Source organism: Oncorhynchus tshawytscha, linkage group LG33 (assembly GCF_018296145.1).
Source record: "Oncorhynchus tshawytscha isolate Ot180627B linkage group LG33, Otsh_v2.0, whole genome shotgun sequence".
In the NCBI taxonomy this organism is placed as follows: Eukaryota; Metazoa; Chordata; class Actinopteri; order Salmoniformes; family Salmonidae; genus Oncorhynchus; species Oncorhynchus tshawytscha.
Window position 1 is genome coordinate 15,353,786 of NC_056461.1, and position 22,646 is coordinate 15,376,431.

A 22,646-nucleotide genomic window follows, 5' to 3' on the forward strand; every position below is an offset into this window, starting at 1 on the left:
AGATCTAAACCAGGCCAGAACTTGTCCGTTTAGACCAATTTGGGTTTCCAATCTCTCCAAAAGAATGTGGTGATCGATGGTATCAAAAGCAGCACAAGGTCTAGGAGCCCGAGGACAGATGCAGAGCCTTGGTCTGACACCATTAAAAGGTCATTTACCACCTTCACAAGTGCAGTCTCAGTGCTATGATGGGGTCAGTGCTATGATGGCGTTTCGTATATATTGTTTGTCTTCAGGATGGCAGTGAGTTGCTGTGCAACATGAACACACTCTTGTGCATCCAGTCTATTTAGAATGATCTTTCAGCAAGACAACAGAGAGGAGGCTTCATGAGGTTGATTGACACAAGGGTGTGTTCAAAGAAGGAGGAGATCGGATCCTCTTTATAAACACTTCAGCTACAGCACTTCTCCACTTGTCTGCTCATCAAAGCCAAACAAGCCTTGGAGAGGGAGAGGAGACAAAAAAGTACAGTACGTTTTCATTTAATTTTACTAATGGGATATTACAAGCACTTTCTTACTGTATAACATCTTACATCATGACTAATATTTTGGTGTCAAAAAGCATTCTAGGTTATCTAGAAAATATGTCTAGTTTGGATCACAGTAGCTCACAGTATGGGATATTAATCAAGAACAAAATAAGTCAGAAAATGTGTTTTGTTTCTGCATATGTAAAGTGAATATGTATTGACATATAATACTGCAACAACATACCAGCAATCATTTTATGATATCAATAATCACTTCAGCAATGACATACGGTAGTGTTTCTTTCGAGTCTATATAGGTCAAGTTTAAAAAAGAAGGGATTCTGCCCTCAAAATATACTGTTTTACTTTGAATATTCAACACAGCATCAATGTATGATCCCTAGCCAGCTTGGGTGGAATTGAACTCATAAATCAGTGATCAGGCCTGTGTCCTTAATAACATTTGGTTCAAATGGTCTGCAGCTAAACACACTACAATGACACACCAGATTATGTATCACTGAAATTAATAGATAAATGCCTCATTGTATAATATTTGTCCAGATGCTGAGGAGGAAGAATTTGAGAAAAAAAACGAGTTTTCCTGTTTCAGGTTACAGGTAAAGGTCAAGTTAGTCCTGAAATCACTGAAAATCATCCAATCCACTATTCTATATAATTATATTTATAAGCATCACAACACTACACACGTTTAATATTTTTGGGAGAAGAGACATTGGAGGAGAAAGGTTGAGTAAATCCACTTCAGTCACTCTTTCCCTGTCAAATGAGCCAGAGTATCATACTCTATTTGCCTAGTTAAATCCACTGGCCATTTTACATAGCTTTTACATTAATCTCGGCACCCAGAACCAAATCAGCTACTCAATGTTAAGGCTGTCAAGAGAGACTTCTTTTCCATAACAGTTTGCATTCAATATCTATTTTCTCTATCACAAAATCCTAATATCATCTTGTTTCCTATACATCTCCATAAAAGGTTTTCTAAAGCAGACAAACACCTTCTTTACCCTTTTGCATCTTTTCAGTGGCAATGCGGCTCCCAACAGCGGTGGTACTGTTTCTGGGTAAGAATTGTATTCCCTTTTCCCCAACATCTTTAAAGTAAAAACAGCACATAATTTAGACAATGTATACTGACCACAGTATGTTGATATAGTTACCTTATTTGATCTATTGTGACACATATCCAATTCATACAGTGCTTTTCAGAAACATCCCTTGTCTTATTCCACATTTTCTTGTGTTACAGCCTGAATTCAAAATGGATTAAATCAAAATAGAATCTCACCCATCAATACGTTTTGAGAAATTGTAGCAAATTTATTAAAAATTAAATACAGAAATATTTCATTTACATAAGAATTCACGCCCTTGACTCAATACTTTGTAGAACCGCCTTTGGCAGCAATTACAGCTGTGAGTATTTAGGGATAAGTCTCTAAGAGCTTTCCACACCTGGACTGTGCAACATTTGCCCATTATTATTTTCAAAATTCTTCAAGCTCTGTCACATGTATTGCTGGTCATTGTTAGAAAAACCAAGCAAACTGAACCAGGTTTTCCTCTAGGATTTTGCCTATGATTAACTCTATTCCGTTTATTTTTTATTTGTAAAAACTCCTTAGTCTTCAATGACTACAAGCATACCCATAACATGAGGAAGCCACCACTTTGCTTTGAAAATATGCATAGTGCTACTCAGGAATGTGTTTTATTGGATTTTCCCCAAACATAACACCTTGTATTCAGGACCCAAAGTGAAATGCTTGCCACATTTCTTGCAGTATTACTTTAATGTCACACCCTGATCTGTTTCACCTGTCCTTGTGCTCGTCTCCGCCCACCTCCAGGTGTTACCCATCTTCCCCACTATCACCTGTGTATTTATACCTGTGTTCTCTGTTTGTCAATATGTTTTGTTTTGTCAAGCCTACCAGAAGTTTTCCCTCTGTTCCTGTCTCTTGCTTGTTCCTGTTTTTTCCGGTTTTGACCTTTTCTGCCCGCCCTGAGCCTGCCTGCCGTCCTGTACCTTGGCCCCACTACTCCGGATTATCGACCCCTGCCTGCCTTGACCTGTCGTTTGCCTGTCTCTGTTGCTCTAATAAACTTTGTTACTTCACATTCTGCATTTGGGTCTTACCTGAATGCATGTTTTGGTATATGTTTCATTCTGTGCAGGCTTTCTTCTTTCACTCTGCCAATTAGGTTAGTATTGTGGAGTAACTACGGTGTTGTTGATCCATTCTCAGTTTTCTCCCATTACAGCCATTGAACTCTGTAACTGTTTTAAAGTCCCCATTGACCACCATGGTGAAATCCTTGAGCGGTTTCCTTCCTCTCCGGCAACTGAGTTAGGAAGGACGCCTGTATCTTTGTAGTGACTGGGTGTATTGCTACACCATCCAAAGTGTAGTGTAACTTCACCATGCTCAAAGGGATATTCAACGTCTGCTTCTCATCTTAATGTAAACCATTTTTTATTCTGTCTGTAACACAACAAAATGTGGAGAAAGTCAAGTCATGTGAAATCTTTCTGGAAGGCAATGCATTTACAAATTATACATGTTTTACAGATTCAACATACACATTACTTTTGGGGGTCTTTCTTGTGAAACGTACGGTATGGGAATGTTTAGACTGTTTTCTTTGCCCAGGTGCAGCCCCTGCTCTCTTCTTCAGCCAGCAGTCCTTAAATCAGTCTTTCAGTGACACCAGAGCAGTTGAACCATGTGAGTGTACATTATATGCTATATCAAATCAAACTTTATTTGTCACATGCGCTGAATACAAGTGTAGACCTTACCGTGAAATGCTTACTTTCAAGCCATTAACCAACAGTGCAGTTCAAGAAGAGTTAAGAAAATATTTACCAAATAAACAAAGTAAAAAATAATACAAAGTAACACAATAGCGAGGCTATATACAGGGGGTACCGGTACCGAGTCAGTGTGTGGGGGTACAGGTTAGAGGTCATTTGAGACGTATCCTTCATGGTATAGTGTAAGCCAATCTAATATTGGACTATTGAGCGTGGACAAAGCCATTTCTGTCACTTTTGTGGTAGTTTAGGATTTGAATAATTGACTTGTTATCCAAATGAACCACATTTGCCCCTATTCCACAGCTCACTGCTCACAGGGATTCGTGGTTGACAAAGCCTTTCCTTGGAACGACATTCTGATGGTATATGAACGGGACCTACATCATTGCCAGCTTGCCTGCACTCAGACCCCTGGGTGTTCCTACTTCAGCTACGTGGTTAAAGAGTACCATCTATTTGAGTATTTGGGTTGTCTGTTTGGGCGGTGGTCAAACCACTTGTTTTGTTAAATAGTTAATGGGTGGGGCTAGAGAAATGTCACTGCTCTCAAATGCAGAGCTATGGATTCAAGGACTGACTATTCACGAGATCAAAATTATATACAGTATTTGTTCACAATTACATTGTTTAGAAAAAATGATTGTAGAACAGAGGCATGACAGAAGAATTCCATCAGTATTGACTTTTACTTTCAAACCAGATTCCGATGCTATCAAAAGTACTCAGCTGGTCAACCAACTACAAAAGACATTCCAGGAGTCATATCTGGTTACACAAGGAATGGGTGCAGGGAAGGTATGGACTAATCTAACTTAAGAAAAGTACAACTGTTAAACATATTGTCAGCATTCACATTGTCAAGGAGTTGCAAAAAAGCTCTAAATTGAGATAATTGAGATAAATCCAATGTAGACATATCTGATATTACATAGACATATCTGATATTGACAAAAAAATGTAATTCTTGTTTATCTAACTGCACTGTCCAATGTACAGTAGCTATTACAGTGAAAGAAAACCAAACTATTGTTTGAGGAGAGCGCACTGTTATGAACTTGAAAGTTATTAATAAACCAATTTGGCACATTTGGGCAGTCTTGATTCCACATTTTGACCAGAAATGCTATGGTTCATTGGATCAGTCTAAAACTTTGCACATACGCTGCTGCCATCTAGTGGCCAAAATCAAAATTGCGCCTGTAGCTGGAATAATACATTATGGCCTTTCTCTTGATGATGGTACAAATAAATACAAAAATACGTTTTTTTACTTTGTATTATCTTCTACCAGTTCTAATGTGTTATATTCTCCTACATTCATTTCACATTTCCACAAATTTCAAAGTTTCTCATTTGAAATGGTATCAAGAATATGCATATCCTTGCTTCAGGTCCTGAGCTACAGGCAGTTAGATTTAGGTATGTCATTTTAGGCGAAAATTTAAAAAAAGTGGATCACTCAGTCCATGGGTGATTGCTCACAAAACTAAAACAAGAAATGTCGTCCTTTGGAGGAAGGATTGTTGACAAATATTTGTCATTTGTACTTTAAAGAATACTGGAGAACTGAAGTTGGAATATTTGTGATATTTTGGCCTCACCCAGGGCTCCTTTAGGACTCCATACTTTCATCTGTAGGTGCTACAAAGTAAAAATTGGAGTCAAATGAAGCTTTACCGCTTGCTATGTAATATGAGTAGTATTTTGATTTCAATAGTACATTTCTTACATACATTTATGCATATTGAAAAATATGACCATGAATATTAAAAATATATTATTTTAGATTATGCACATTTTTAAATATATGATCCCTTCATTCACCAATCGTCAATTGGTGTTCAATAATCGTCAATAAGTATTCAAACACTTTGTCATGGCAAACCTAAATAAGTTCAGCAGTAAAAATGTCCTTAACAAGTCACAGAATAAGTTGGATGGACTCTTTGGGAAATACTATTGTTTAACATGATTTTTGAATCATATAATGCTAAAAGTAGCAGAGATCACAGTCTGGAACTTAGGTATTGGCGTAAGTTATATTATGAGTTGAACCCCTTTTGGCACTTCGAACACCCTCAATTTGTTGGGTATGGAATCTACAAGATGTCAATAGCGTTCCACAGGGATGCTGGCCCATGTTGACTCCAACGCTTCCCACAGTTGTGTCAAATGGTCTGGATATCCTTTGGGTGGTGGATCATTCTTGAAACACACAGTAAACTCTTGGGCTTGAAAAACCCAGCAGGGTTGTAGCTCTTGACACACACAAACAAATGTGCCTGGCACCGCCTACGATACCCTGTTCAAAGGCACTTAAATATTTTGTCTTGCCCATTCACCCTCTAAACGTCACACATACACAATCCATGTCTCAATTGTCTCAAAGCTTAAAAATCATTCTTTAACCCGTCTCCTCTCCTTCATCTACACTGATTGATGTGAATTGAACAGGTGACATCAGTAAGGGACCATAGCCTTCACCTGGATTCACCTGGTCATTCTATGGAATGACATAAAAATGTTCCTAATGTTTTGTACATTCAGAGTATTTCAGAAGTCCTTCCTCCAATGGACCATTCTATGGAATATAGAATATATTTAGTGAAAATCCCAAAGAGTTCTGAACTTCTTTGGTTCTAGTTTGATGAGGAATCACCCTAGTGCTTTGTATGTCCACACAGGCCCAGCAGTAGAGATACCAGTGTTTACTCTGGTTAGTGAGGGGAGGAACATGGATGAAGCCCAGAAGTTCTGCAGGGAGTACTACGATGAACAGGCCACCATCTTCAATGCTGAGGACCAGATAGTAGCTCTGAGAGCAGTGTCAGCACAGAGCCTCACTGACACAGTCTGGGTCCACTCCCATTACCATGCCTTTTGGCCCAAACTGGGCTATTCGAATACACCGAATGCAAAGTGTGTTGTTCATGGACTTGTAAAAAAATTATGGGTTTTGAGAGAATGCACAAGTTCATGTAACTTTGTGTGCCAGAAAAGTAAGTTTATTTTGCATCCCTTCTCCCTACTACTCCAAAGTAATGAAAACACTTTACTTGAAGGGGGATAGTCATTCTAAAGTACATAGTACATTTCAGATAACGTCACCTTTAAGGGTTACTGTATGTATCCTTTGACAATCATCTAGGTGCATTTATTTAACATCTATGTCCATGTCTTTTCGGGCTTTTTTTAAGACAATTGTATTTTCTGTCCTTAGGCACACAATTAAACTCAGAGCTTAAATACTACATGGGTCAAGGTTCATTGACGTGGGAGGGGGCACAGGCGGCTTGCCGAGCCAATGGAGATGACTTAGCGAGCATCCTCACCCAAGAAGATTACACAGCATTCCAAAGCATAACAGAGACACGGCAGTTTGAAATGTGGATTGGACTCTACTGGAAGACTTCTACCAGAATGTGGGAGTGGTCCAATGGGGACCCCTTTCCATACTGTGTGTCTGAGCCTCAACTGGGTGCTAGTAACTGCTGCTCCCTGACCCATAAGGGCCATTGGCAGACTGAAAACGTCACCCTGGAGAAGACAGACTGCTCTCTGAAGAGACCGTTCCTTTGCACTGGAAGTAAGACTGACATCTTTTATTGAACACAGAGAGAGGAAAAGATAGACAGAGGTTGTGTCAAAGGGCACTAGGCTGGATTCAAACCTATTCTGACACCATAGACACATGTGCCAGAGGCTGTGGCATTTCCACTAGACTAGCCAGGCCACAAGACTGCCATCTTATTGGGGTTACTATGGGTCGTAAGACAGGGACAGGGATGGCATTTTAGCCCCAATAGGGTCCCACTGCAGCAAACACTGTCACATGTCAGACACAGAGATGCTACATGTAGCCTACTCCATCCACCTCTCTCTCCCCACCTTTCAGATATATATGTTATGCTCATGTGGTTTCTATTATGAGATAATATTTCCATACTGGTAAACATAGAACACAATGGCTTGCTACTACACAGTTCCAAAGAAATATAGAGCCTTTAAAAGGACATTGGAAGAAAAATGAATTATTTATTGTAAATAAGGTGAACCTCATTTGAGTGAATCTTACCATTTCTATGTCCCTCTAGAAAGGAGAATCAAGCAGACCATTGTAAGGATGTCTCTGAAATCTAACACAGGAGCTGACCTCAATGACCCAGTGGTAAAGGAACCGATGTTGGAGCAGGTACAGTAGTCCTACATCTCTCACATCATAAATAATGTCATCCTCACTCATTTCACTCTTCTCAGGATTAGGAATAGAAACCTGACATAACATGGTATTACATTTATGATGCTCAATTAAAATGGGTGTTGCTGGCTTCATCTAGTTTGCTCATATCTCATAGATAAGAAAGGAGTTTGTGAAGAATGGTGACTTCATCCAAGGCCTACGCTGGAGAGAACTGCCGAATGGAGATGTTTTTCGCAAAACAGTTGAACTTGGAAGCCCTGATGAAGGTAAGCACTTTTTGGTGCTACAGTTATAAAAAATGACCCTACTTTTGTTTAGTCTTGTGCAGAGTCCCTTGTACAGTGTGTTTTTAGGTTTTGCATCCCATTGACAGTTTGGAAATGAAGTAAGGTGTTCATGAACTATTTCCAGTGAGAGTCTTTGTACTGTTGTGTTTGTTTTCTTAGGTCAGTGTGGGTCTGGATGAAGAGGACCAGTAAAGGTGATGCAGAAGGAGAGGCATGGAAGGTCCAAGGAAACCACATTATATATTATATACCTTATAATACGTAATACAATATTATTCTTGTTAATGTCATTCATATGATAGTTCGATTTGTCATATGAAGGTAAAATTATGAAGTCAATTTACATTAGGATTGATTTAGACTTTACAATGTTTGACTAATATAACACCAAATTATAATCTAAGATATTTGTAGGTGTATGAATGTAATGTAATAATGTTTGTTGTACATCAGGGCAATTTGGTTAGTGAAGAGAAGGACATTTCAGTCAGGGACTTGCATTGTAATGAGAAAAAGTATGTTACACACTCAATTATGGATGCGACTGTTGTCTTTCTTCAATAAAAGATGTTTGATTAGTGAAGTCAGTATTACCATTATTTTCACTCTCCAGCAAGAATGGTGAGATGGAGGCAGTAATCACAACAGAGTTATGTAGAATTATGTGCCAACATGCAAGCAGCAACCTTCAGGGAAGAGTACATACAGAGACACACACAGACAGACAGACTGTTGTGGGTGTGACAGAATGGCAGTATCCATATCATGAAGCTAATCAACATTTGTATATCATTAGAGTTTTCCCTGGTGTCATGGTGTGTTGTGGCAGCTATTACAGTCAAACACAGGCTCATGGATAGCAGGGGAGGGGTGTGGGGGTCTTGTCCTTATTCGTGTAGTTGATGGCTGGGTATACATTAATCAGCTTGATAAACCAAGTCATGTAGGCCTAGTTATTTAGCAAATGGTTTTATCCAAATTGACATAGACCAGGAAGTAAAACCACATCCGAACTACTTCTACCGTAGCACTAAACTCCAACCAAATAAGCTACACCGTGTTCATACCAGGAACTATGGGCTCTTGTACATCAAGAATTACATTGCACTTTGTTTACACAATTGGGGATTAGGCTGCTATAACCCTGCAGGTACCACATGAAAACAAACCTTAATTACAATGCATTGGGCTGTAGGAAGATGGCCTGCTTTGCCTGGCACTGAGAGAACTCACAGGTTACAAATCAAATCACATTTTATTAGTCGCACGCATCAAATACAGACCGTACAATGATATATTTGGTGTTTTCTTTGATTCTTTAACCACATATCTTCATGTCTCATTAAACAGAGGTCAGTAGATATTGTACTGAACCATGCTCTTTAGCCCAAGTCCAGTGGAAACAATGAATTGATTCCTATTTACCAAATATACTGCAAATTATTGTCACAAATGTGAACTTGATACACTAACAGAAATGTACATTTGATCAAGCAACGTAGATGTACTGTATTTCTAACAATGTATAAAGTCCACTGTAATAACAGAGAAAATACATTGGGTCTATTGGTCAGTGTTTGTTTATGTGGAGGGAGGGGTTGGAGCTGAAGTTTCAGCATCTCCTGGGTGTGTTCACCTGGTCAGCAGAGAGGGAGGAGAGAAACTCTATAAACTCACCTCTCTTTCCCCAGTCTCCCCATCTCACAACCAAACTCTGGGGAGGGAAGAGGACAGCTAACTGGGTAGGTGTGCCATCATTTCAAGCTGCATTATACATTTTGGATCATGTGAGTATCTCTTTTAAGAGATATTCACATAAACTTTTGTAACTGTTTCATACAGTATCTCCTTCAAATTATTTGAATGGAGCTCTTTGCTCTTTGTTTAATATTCTGACTAGAGGTAAAATCTGATATTAAATCAAAGTTTTTATATATATATATATATATATATATATATATATACATATATATATATACGTATATATATGTCTATTATGCATGTATATTATGCATATCATAGACAATGTGAGAATCAATAGATTTAGAGATGAAAATATGTTGAAATTAAAGCGCTATCACATCTTTTACCTCGACTTAGATTCTAAATGTATTTGCTACTTTCAAAGTACGTGTTCGGTTAATCGAAGTGTATACCATGTCAATCAATCAAATGTATTTATAAAGTCCGTACTTATCAGCCGATGTCACAAAGTGCTGTACAGAAACGCAGCCTAAAACCCCAAACAGCAAGCAATACTTGCAAATGGTGGTCCTGTTGTAATCACATAGCTGACACAACAATAACAATCACACAAGAAAACAAATGCAGATGTATAAGTGGAGTTGTGATGGTGAACTTCACCATTTTCGACCTTCCGCCTGCAGACAGTGGGAGCTACTGCTGCAGAGCAGAGATCTCTAGAGGGTTAAATAGTCCTTTAGAATTCTACAGTCTGGGGGTAGTGAAAGGTATGTGTTGCACTTCATACTGGTTGTCAATGGATTTTGTTCAGTGCAGATGTCACCATACAGTAGGAAGGAACATGAAGGGTTGATCGGCTTGTCTCTATGAGGTGAACAAGCCAAAACTCTTTTCATGGCCAATGCTGTCTGTTCCTGAAACCTAACATTTTGTGTATGTATTGAATGTTTGAGCACACCTACCACTTCCATCAAAAAGGAGAAAGTCAACCATTTGTGTTTTGATCTCAATGTATGAAAGTTACATTTATACATCACTATTGTGTTCTTTCCCTAACAAAGTCTGTACTGTTGGTAATGTTGTTTTGCTGGTGCCTAGTGATGCTTTATCCTGTGTCCCTTCTGACGGTCTGTGTGGTGAAATACTTCCATTATCTGGGGAACAATATTGAGAATCAGCCAATCGCAACCCAAAATGCAAGTCGGTGCAGGCAGGAATGCACCAATAATGACAAGTGCCAGTACTTTAAATTTAACTGGAATGAGACAGAAATTAGGTCGGAAATTTGGGAGGAGGTTGTGTTAGTTTCTCCATGGCCTTGACACGTGCTCTGTTGCTTTCATCAATTAAATCTACATCTCTATATTACTCTGCTATCAAACAGTATGTGTTGCCTATATTTTATAATAAATAGTGGAAGATGAAGATGGTCATGTTTGCCAGTCAACACAACAAGCAGTCTGATAAGCATCTTCCTCTGTATTTTAAACAGTCCCCTACTCAGCCAAGAAGTACATCCTTGTCCCTGAGAAGAAAAACTGGACCGAGGCACACAAGTACTGCAGACAACACTACACAAATCTGTCCATCATACACACAGAACAGGATTGGAAGGCAATTCAATCCACTCTGAGTCATTTAAAATGGTGATGTGTGGATTGGGCTCCATAGAGATAAACCTGATCCAGATGAAGAGTGGAGGTGGTCTGATGGGGAGGAGTTGATGTTCTTAAACTGGGATGGTGTCTTTGGCAGCCATCCCAACATTCACTGTGCTGTTTCAGTTTGTTCTTGTTTTCAACAACAGTTGTGTGACACCTCATTACCCTACATGTGTCAATACGATATGGGCTCTCTCTTTCTATCTCTAAAACCACTATTGTTTCCACTTCAAATCACTGGATGTCGACCTCAAAATATCCCCTATTATTGACTTCCTTTAAATTATTGTTATTAACTGTCTCATGAATTCTGATAAATCACTTTTCACCTTTCTTCCCATAAGTTCGTCATGACAATGGAACAACAGAGAAGGTGTATAAGCTGATAACCGAACCAAAGAACTAGACGGAGGCTGTGAAAGACTGCAACTATCAACAAGGAGAACCAGCCAGTATCTGTAACCAGAAAGAGCAGGATGCCTTTGATCAGGTGACTAAAGAGATCACCTGGATTGGACTAAAGAGTGAGAACAACACATGGAATTGGTCCAGTGGGGAACCATTTCAGAAATGGGACAATCCAATGTGTTTGGGAGACGGAAACTGTGTAAAGCTGAACTATTACAGAAAATAGACAGTAGATAATTGTTCTAAGTCATTCTCTGTGCTATGTGGGTAAATTGAACCCTGTGAGAGTGTTATCAAACTCGTGTTGACAGTCAATCATAATTTATGGTTAGTTTGTATAGATCCTCCCAAATAATACAAATGTAAATGTTTTATATAGAGTACATTGTTTTAATATCATTGATCAACATGACAGGAAACAGGCACTTATTTGCATGTGTTCTATTTAATTTTGACAGGTGAACGACAAAGTAACACCACTGGGGATGTGGCCAATCCTGCTACTCCTGAAACCACCACCTCTACTTCAACTGGATCTCCCGCTGCCAAGATGTCCACCTCACCACCTACCACTACTAATGGACAGTCCACCACCTCACCACCTACCACTACTAATGGACAGTCCACCACCTCACCACCTGCCACTACTAATGGACAGTCCACCACCTCACCACCTGCCACTCACTAATGGACAGTCCACCACCTCACCACCTACCACTACTAATGGACAGTCCACCACCTCACCACCTACCACTACTAATGGACAGTCCACCACCTCACCACCTGCCACTACTAATGGACAGTCCACCACCTAACCACCTGCCACTACTAATGGACAGTCCACCACATCACCACTACTAATGGACAGTCCACCACCTACCACTACTAATGGACAGTCCACCACATCACCACTACTACTAATGGACAGTCCACCACATCACCACTACTAATGGACAGTCCACCACCTCACCACCTGCCACTACTAATGGACAGTCCACCACCTAACCACCTACCACTACTAATGGACAGTCCACCACATCACCACTACTAATGGACAGTCCACCACCTACCACTACTAATGGACAGTCCACCACCTCACCACCTGCCACTACTAATGGACAGTCCACCACATCACCACTACTAATGGACAGTCCACCACATCACCACTACTAATGGACAGTCCACCACATCACCACTACTAATGGACAGTCCACCACATCACCACTACTAATGGACAGTCCACCACCTCACCACCTGCCACTACTAATGGACAGTCCACCACATCACCACCTGCCACTACTAATGGACAGTCCACCACATCACCACCTGCCACTACTAATGGACAGTCCACCACATCACCACTACTAATGGACAGTCCACCACATCACCACTACTAATGGACAGTCCACCACCTCACCACCTGCCACTACTAACAGACAGTCCACCACCTCACCACCTGCCACTACTATTGGACAGTCCACCACCTCACCACCTGCCACTACTATTGGACAGTCCACCACCTCACCACCTGCCACTACTATTGGACAGTCCACCACCTCACCACCTGCCACTACTATTGGACAGTCCACCACATCACCACTACTAATGGACAGTCCACCACATCACCACTACTAATGGACAGTCCACCACCTCACCACCTGCCACTACTATTGGACAGTCCACCACCTCACCACCTGCCACTACTATTGGACAGTCCACCACACCACCAACCTCAACGTCCAGTGGACAACTGACCTCATTAGGTCCCACCTCCCCAGACAGGAAGCCCACATCCTCCCCCAGTATTACAACTTCTCCACTCCATCCCGGTGAGTGTCAAACATGGAACTACATTCTGCACAAAGGTGTACAAATGACAGTTGTTGGACATTTAATGGAAGATAAGACCTTGAGCGTTTTCAGTGGTGGAAAAAGTACCCAATTGTCATACTTGAGTAAGAGTAAAGATACCTTTAGAAGAAAATGACTCAAGTTAAAGTGAAAGTCACACAGTAATATACTACTTGAGTAAAAGTCTAAAAGTATTTGGTTCTAAATATACTTAAGTATCAAAAGTAAATGTTATTGTTAAAATACACTTAAGTATAAAATGTAAAAGTATGAATCATTTCAAATTCCTTATATTTTCATGTCTTTTTAAATTACAGATAGTCAGGGGCAAACTCAGGGGCATGTGTGTTTAGTGAGTCTGCCAGATCAGAACCAGTAGGGATGACCATAGATGTTCTCTTGATAATTTGACAATTTTCCTGTCCTGCAAAGCATTCAAAATGTAACAAGTACTTATAGGTGTCAGGGAGAATGTAGGGAGTGAAATGTACTTTTCTTTAGGAATGTGGTGAAGTAAATAGTAAGTAATGTACAGATACCCAACAAAAGTACTACTATCAAGTAGTTTTTATTTAGGTACTTTATACCACTGTGTGTATTTGTCGTTTTGTGTTTATGAATTTGCATTAACATGGGTGCTATTTTCATGTGTGTTTGTGTCTTGTCCATGCAGATTACCTGCACTACTTCAACGAGTCCAAGAGCTGGATAAATGCCCTGAAGTTCTGTAAAAGTTGTGGCTCAGAGTCCAACTTGGTGCACATCACCAACCAGACCGTGCAGGCTGACTTGACCCAGCTCCTGGCCAATGTGGAGCTGCCATGTGGGGGGTGTGGATTGGTCTGGAGCGGTCCATCTATGAGTGGAGTGCCCCCTGGCGTTGAACCAGTGGGGATGTTGATAAGGTGGTGAAGTACAGAGAGTGGCACAACTGCTTCCCTCTCAACCCAATCAATTACCACTGTGGTAAGATGGTCTGGGTTGGTAACAGAGAACTGAAGTGGCTGGATGCTTCCTGTCATCAGGAATTAACCTTCATCTGTCAAGGTGCATTGCTCAACTTTGGGGCTCCTATTATGTGGCTTGTTCAGTGGGGTGGAACATTCAGAACGTTACAGATAGACAAATATTACACAGAAGTGTCATGGTTTAATGCGGAATAGAGATTTACTGTCTTGACTCTCATGTCAGCTCTTATGCAATGTATGATTTTATGTAATGCTCTGATTATACCTCCCCATTGAAAAAGGCTCAACATACATCCCAGACACCCCCTCTCTACAGCTGGCTACTATCTGAATTGCTCTTTTATCCATTTAACTCTCTCCCTTTTACAGTCTAGACTCACTCTACTAGTAATAGTCCTTAGAATTAGCCAAAACATAATGACAAGGCCTGGTCATATAAGATACTGTACATTGATGTCCTCTCATCCAACAGATCTCCACTAGAGGGCTCTCCATGGCAGCCTGGACAGTCTGCAGACAGACACCACACTGATCTGCCAGAGAGACTACCACACTCAAGGTCTGGAAAGAACCTGCATTTCAAATCATTATAATTTTAAACCACCATTATTAATAGTATTACTACTATTATTTATATTATTACTACATTTACTTATTATCATCTCAGTTACATGATATTACTTAATGAGACTGTACTTACACATACTGACACATAAACGTTGTTATTTGACCTATAATTTACTTTAAAGAAAGGTAAAGTAAAAGTTATTAATTGAAAATATAGTGATAGGTACTGTTTGAGAACACTATTTAGTTAGAATGTAGTTATTGTTATTTTGAATTTCCTTTCATCTCTGTTCTGAATAAACAACCATTTAGAGTTTGATCAGTGTGGAATTTCATTCTTCGTAGAATCAAAAGCTATTAAAATGGTCATAATGTATCCTTATTATTTGAGAGGTATTAAGTGGTGTCTAGTCTAAATCCATGTTATCAATATTTTCAGCAAGACTGAAGGAGTCCATCTCAACTGTCAGCAACAATGAACCTGGTATCTCAGAAAACAACTTTTTATTGGGGCGAGACGTCTGTGACATTTGTAATGTTGACACACTATTGCACTGATGGGCTGTATTTATGCAACACTGCTCTCTAAACCATAAGCTCAAATCTATTTTTCCCAGATGCAGCCCCTGACCTCTTCTTTAGCCAGCAGTCCTTGGATGAGTCCTTCGGTGACACCTGAGCGGTCGACCCATGTGAGTGTTTATGCTTATATACTGTATCCTTAATGCTTTAGTGGAAATCAATCTAATATTGTAAAATTGAGGACAGATAATCAGTCTCAACTGGGTGGTAGTAACTGCGACTCTCTGACCCGTAAGGGCCATGGAAAGACTGAACACTCCTCTCTGGACAATGGAGACTGAACACTCCTCCCTGGACAATAGAGACTGCTCTCTGAAGAGATCGTTCCTTTGCATTGGAAGTAAGACTATCATCTCTATTTATTTATTTATTTATTCATATTATTTTTGTTTTAAGTATATATTTTCAATAAACAAATAGAAATATAGTATGACAGTAGGGAAAGTTACACAGAGGTTGCATCAAAGTGCACTAGGCCAGATTCAAACCTACGACACCAAAGGCGTGTTCCAGAGACTGTGGCATTACCGCTAGACCAGATAGTCCCCAAGACTGGTATCTTATTGGGGTTATTGGGGTTTATATCTGTAAGACAGGTGTAGGGATGGCATTTTAGCACCAATAGGGTTCTACTTTAACAAGCACTGTCAGATGCAGGACACAGAGAGGCATTCATGTAGACTACACCACTATCAGATGGATTCATGTAGACTTACACCACTGTCAGATGGATTCATGTAGACTACACCACTGTCAGATGGATTCATGTAGACTACACCACTGTCAGATGGATTCATGTAGACTACACCACTGTCAGATGGATTCATGTAGACTACACCACTGTCAGATGGATTCATGTAGACTACACCACTGTCAGATGGATTCATGTAGACTACACCACTGTCAGATGGATTCATGTAGACTACACCACTGTCAGATGGATTCATGTAGACTACACCACTGTCAGATGGATTAATGTAGACTACACCACTGTCAGATGGATTAATGTAGACTACACCACTGTCAGATGGATTCATGTAGACTACACCACTATCAGATGGATTCATGAGACTACACCACTGTCAGATGGATTCATGTAGACTACACCACTGTCAGATGGATTCATGTAGACTACACCACTGTCAGATGGATTCATGTAGACTACACCACTGTCAGATGGATTCATGTAGACTACACCACTGTCAGATGGATTCATGTAGACTACACCACTGTCAGATGGATTCATGTAGACTACACCACTGTCAGATGGATTCATGTAGACTACACCACTGTCAGATGCCACCTCTCTCCCAACACTCTCACTAAGGACTAATGCAAGTGTGTGTTCATGTGGTTTATCTTATGAGATAATATTTCCATACTGTTAAACAGAGTCTTGTTATTACATAGTTCCAAAGTAATTTACAGCCTACAAAAGGACATTGAAGGAAAAGTGACTTATTTATTGTCCCTCTAGAAAAGAGAATCAAGCAGACTATTGTAAGGATGTCTCTGAAATCTAACACAGGACGTGACCTCAATGACCCAGTGGTAAAGGAACAGATGTTGGAGCAGGTACAGTAGTCCTACATCTTCCACATCAGAAATCAATGTCATGCTCACTTATTTCACTGTTCTCTTATGATCACAAGTTTACATTCCAACTGACCATATTATTAAACTCTGATGCTTGATAAAAACGATGAGTGCTGCAGGCTTAATCTGGTTTGATCATATCTCATAGATCAGAAAGGAGTTTGCTAAGAACGGGAACTTCATCCAAAATGACCCTCCTTATGTTTAGTATGTTGTTCAGAGTCCTTTGTCCCGTTGAAACTATGGAAATTAAGTAAGGTGTTCATGAACTAATTCCAGTGAGAGTCTTTGTAGTGTTGTGTTTGTTTTCTAAGGTCAGTGTGGGTCTGGATGAAGAGGACCAGCCATGATGATGCAGCTGGAGAGGGATGGAAAGTCCAAAAAAATCACATGACATGTTATATACCTTATAATACATAATATAATGTTATTTTACTTAATGTTATTCAAGTAAGTTATAATAGTTTGATTTGTCTGAAGAAAGTCAAACATAAAGCAAATTTATATGAGGATAGATTTAAACGTTCCAATGCTTTACTATTGTCATATCAAATTATAATATAAATGTTTTGTAGGTGTATGAATGTAGTGTAACAATAATGTTTGTTGTACATAAGGGAAATTAGATTAGTGAAGTGAAGAGGAATAAAATTGACATTTCAGTGAGGAATTTGCAATGTATAATTCTTCATATGGATGTGACTTGACATTCTCAAATAAAATATGTTTTAGTGACAACAGTATTACCATTATTTTCACCCTCCAGCAAGAATGGTGAGATGGGGGCACAAACCTCAGTCATTGGCTTCATCAAAAAGTGCACCTACGACGTCATCCCCACAGTTCCCGTGCGAACATATCCAAACCAGAAGCCATGGATTACAGGCAAAATCCTCATAGAGCTAAAGGCTAGAGCTGCCGCTTTCAAGGAGTGGGATGCTAATAAGAAACGCTTATAAGAAATCCCGCTATGCCCTCAGACAAACCATCAAACAAGCAAAGTGTCAATACAGGATTAAGATTGAATCCTACTATAAAGGCTTTGACGCCTGTCAGATGTGGCAGGGCTTGAAAACTAATACAGACTACAAAGGGAAACCCAAACACGAGCTTCCCAGTGACGCGAGCCTTCCAGACGAGCTAAATGCCTTTTATGCTCGCTTCCAGGCAAGCAACTCTGAAGCATGCATGAGAGCACCAGCTGTTTTGGACAACTGTGTTATAACGCTCTCCGTAGCCGATGTGACCAAGACCTGACAAATATACCGGATCCAGGATGGGTAGTTCTAAGAGGTTTTAAACAGGTCATCATTCACAAAGCCGCAGGGCCAGACAGATTACCAGGACGTGTACTCAAAGCATGCGCGGACCAACTGGCAATTGTCTTCACTGCCATTTTCAACCTCTCCCTGAGTCTGTAATGCCTACATGTTTCAAGCAGACCACCATAGTCCCTGTGCCCAAGGAAGTGAAGGTAATCTGTAGGTAATGATTACCGCCCCAGGGCACTCACGTCGGTAGCCATGAAGTGCTTTGAAAGGCTGGTCATGGATCACATCAACAGCATCCTCCCTGATACCCTAGACCCACTCCAATTTGCATTCCGCCCCACAAGATCCACAGCTGGCGTAATCTCAATCGCACTCCACACTGCCCTTTCTCACCTGGACAAAAGGAACACCTACGTGAGAATGCTGTTCACGGACTACAGCTCAGCATTCAACATCATAGTGCCCACAAAGTTTATCACTAAGCTAAGGATCCTGAGACTAAACACCTCCCTCTGCAACTGGATCCTGGACTTCCTGACAGGCCACCACATGTGGTAAGGGTAGGCAACAACACATCTGCCACGCTGATCCTCAACACTGGGGCCCCTCAGGGGTGTGTGCTTAGTCCCATCCTGTACTCCCTGTACAGGAGCGTGGCCAAACACAGCTGCGTGGCCAAACACAACTCCAACACCATCATTAAGTTTGCTGACAACACAACAGTGGTAGGCCTGATCACCCACAACAATGAGACAGCCTATAAGGAGTTAGTCAGAGACCTGGCACTGTGGTAGCAGGACAGCAACCTCTCCCTCAACCTCTCCCTCAAAGACAAAGGAGCTGATCGTGGACTACAGGAAAAGTCGGGGCGAACAGGCCCCCACTACCATCGACGGGGCTGTAGTGGAGCGGGTCGAGAGTTTCAAGTTCCTTGGTGTCCACATCACCAGCAAACTATCATGGTCCAAACACACCAAGACAGTCGTGAAGAGGGCACGACAACACCTTTTCCCCCCCCAGGAGACTGAAAAGATTTGGCATGGGTCCCCAGATCCTCAAAAGGTTCTACAGCTGCACCATCGAGAGCATCCAGACCAGTTGCATCACCGCCTGGTATGGCAACTGCTCGGCATCTGACCACAAGGCGCTACCGAGGGTAGTGCGTGCGGCTCAGTACATCACTGGGGCCAAGCTTCCTGCCATCCAGGACCTATATACTAGGCGGTGTCAGAGGAAAGATTAAAAAATTGTCAAAGACCCGAGTCACCCAACTCATAGACTGTTTTCTCTGCTACCTCACGGCAAGTGGTACCCAAGCGCCAAGTCTAAGACCAAAAGGCTCCTTAACAGCTTCTACCCCCAAGGCATAAGACTACTGAACAATTAATCAAATGGCGACCAAACTATTTAGATGGACATTTTTACACTGCTGCTACGCTGTTTATTATCTATGCATAGTCACTTCCCCCCAAGCTTTTTATTTTTTTTATTTAACTAGGCAAGTCATGTACAAATTATCTCAACTAACCTGTATCCCCACACATTGACTCGGTACCGGTAATCAAATCAAATCAAATTTATTTATATAGCCCTTCATACATCAGCTGATATCTCAATGTGCTGTACAGAAACCCAGCCTAAAACCCCAAACAGCAAGCAATGCAGGTGTAGAAGCACGGTGGCTAGGAAAAACTCCCTAGAAAGGCCAAAACCTAGGAAGAAACCTAGAGCGGAACCAGGCTATGTGGGGTGGCCAGTCCTCTTCTGGCTGTGCCAGGTGTAGATTATAACAGAACATGGCCAAGATGTTCAAATGTTCATAAATGACCAGCATGGTCGAATAATAATAAGGCAGAACAGTTGAAACTGGAGCAGCAGCACGGCCAGGTGGACTGGGGACAGCAAGGAGTCATCATGTCAGGTAGTCTTGGGGCATGGTCCTAGGGCTCAGGTCCTCTGAGAGAGAGAGAGAGAGAGAGAGAGAAAGAGAGAATTAGAGAACGCACACTTAGATTCACACAGGACACCGAATAGGACCGGAGAGGTACTCCAGATATAACAAACTGACCCTAGCCCCCCGACACATTAACTACTGCAGCATAAATACTGGAGGCTGAGACAGGAGGGGTCAGGAGACACTGTGGCCCCATCCGAGGACACCCCCAGACAGGGCCAAACAGGAAGGATATAACCCCACCCACTTTGCCAAAGCACAGCCCCCACACCACTAGAGGGATATCTTCAACCACCAACTTACCATCCTGAGACAAGGCTGAGTATAGCCCACAAAGATCTCCGCCATGGCACAACCCAAGGGAGGGTGCCAACCCAGACAGGATGACCACATCAGTGAATCAACCCACTCAGGTGACGCACCCCTTCCAGGGACGGCATGAGAGAGCCCCAGTAAGCCAGTGACTCAACCCCTGTAATAGGGTTAGAGGCAGAGAATCCCAGTGGGAAGAGGGGAACTGGCCAGGCAGAGACAGCAAGGGCGGTTCATTGCTCCAGAGCCTTTCCGTTCACCTTCCCACTCCTGGGCCAGACTACACTCAATCATATGACCCACTGAAGAGATAAGTCTTCAGTAAGGACTTAAAGGTTGAGACCGAGTTTGCGTCTCTGACATGGGTAGGCAGACCGTTCCATAAAAATTGAGCTCTATAGGAGAAAGCCCTGCCTCCAGCTGTTTGCTTAGAAATTCTAGGGACAATTAGGAGGCCTGCGTCTTGTGACCGTAGCGTACGTGTAGGTATGTACGGCAGGACCAAATCAGAGAGATAGGTAGGAGCAAGCCCATGTAATGCTTTGTAGGTTAGCAGTAAAACCTTGAAATCAGCCCTTGCTTTGACAGGAAGCCAGTGTAGAGAGGCTAGCACTGGAGTAATATGATCAAATTTTGGGGTTCTAGTCAGGATTCTAGCAGCCGTATTTAGCACCAACTGAAGTTTATTTAGTGCTTTATCCGGGTAGCCGGAAAGTAGAGCATTGCAGTAGTCTAACCTAGAAGTGACAAAAGCATGGATTAATTTTTCTGCATCATTTTTGGACAGAAAGTTTCTGATTTTTGCAATGTTACGTAGATGGAAAAAAGCTGTCCTTGAAATGGTCTTGATATGTTCTTCAAAAGAGAGATCAGGGTCCAGAGTAATGCCGAGGTCCTTCACAGTTTTATTTGAGACGACTGTACAACCATTAATTGTCAGATTCAACAGAAGATCTCTTTGTTTCTTGGGACCTAGAACAAGCATCTCTGTTTTGTCCGAGTTTAAAAGTAGAACGTTTGCAGCCATCCACTTCCTTATGTCTGAAACACATGCTTCTAGCAAGGGTAATTTTGGGGCTTCACCATGTTTCATTGAAATGTACAGCTGTGTGTCATCCGCATAGCAGTGAAAGTTAACATTATGTTATCGAATAACATCCCCAAGAGGTCAAATATATAGTGAAAACAATAGTGGTCCCAAAACGGAACCTGAAGGAACACCGAAATTTACAGTTGATTTGTCAGAGGACAAACCATTCACAGAGACAAACTGATATCTTTCCGACAGATAAGATCTAAACCAGGCCAGAACTACCGGTACCCCCTGTATATAGCCTCGTTATTGTTATTTTATTGTGTTACTTTTGTTTATATGGTAAATATTTTTTTAAACTCTTTCTTGAACTGTACTGTTGGTTAAGGGCTTGTAAGTAAGCATTTCATGGTAAGGTCTAAACATGTTGTATTTGGCGCATGTGACAAATACAGTTTGATTTGATTTGAAATCACATCAATGTAGAATTATGTGCCCACATCCAAGTGGCAGCCTTCAGGGAACTGTAAGTATCGAGACAGACAGAGACCATTGTGAGTGTGACAGTATGACAGTATCCATGTTATGAACCTAAGAAACATTTGGATATTATCATTTTCCCTGGTATCATGGTGTGTTGACTGTGGCAGCTATTACAGTCATAAACACAGGCTCATGGATAGCAGGGGAGGGGTGTGGGGTTCTTGTCCTTATTCATGTTGTTGATGGCTGTTATACATGAATCAACTTCATAACAAAGTCATCATGTAGGCCTAGCAAACATGATTATCCACATCAACATAGAGACAAGGAAGTAAAACCACATCCTAATGTATCTACTTGTACAGTAGCACTGAAATCCAACAAAATTACCCGTATGGACTACAACATGTCCATACCAGGAACTGTGGGCTTTTGTACATACAGAAAC

The 22,646-nt window shown here is 41.2% G+C and overlaps 1 protein-coding gene across 1 annotated transcript; it reads left to right on the forward strand.

The window, feature by feature from the left end:
- Positions 1-1,530: 1,530 nt before the first annotated feature.
- On the forward strand, positions 1,531-8,354 carry LOC112247339. Its single transcript, XM_042311549.1, has 9 exons — positions 1,531-1,563; positions 3,154-3,228; positions 3,624-3,765; positions 4,021-4,115; positions 6,005-6,319; positions 6,541-6,906; positions 7,415-7,512; positions 7,676-7,787; positions 7,968-8,354. The coding sequence occupies exons 3-9, from the start codon at positions 3,680-3,682 to the stop codon at positions 7,985-7,987; spliced, it is 1,092 nt and encodes a 363-aa protein (XP_042167483.1). The 5' UTR covers positions 1,531-1,563; positions 3,154-3,228; positions 3,624-3,679; the 3' UTR covers positions 7,988-8,354.
- Positions 8,355-22,646: the final 14,292 nt, after the last annotated feature.

Excerpts from the sequence above, each read along its gene's own strand:
- LOC112247339 (XM_042311549.1), top strand. The coding sequence starts at position 3,680 with ATGGTATATGAACGGGACCTACATCATTGCCAGCTTGCCTGCACTCAG. Across the intron at positions 6,907-7,414 it reads ACCGTTCCTTTGCACTGGAA|AAAGGAGAATCAAGCAGACC; the intron begins GTAAGACTGACA and ends ATGTCCCTCTAG. Across the intron at positions 7,513-7,675 it reads AGGAACCGATGTTGGAGCAG|ATAAGAAAGGAGTTTGTGAA; the intron begins GTACAGTAGTCC and ends CATATCTCATAG.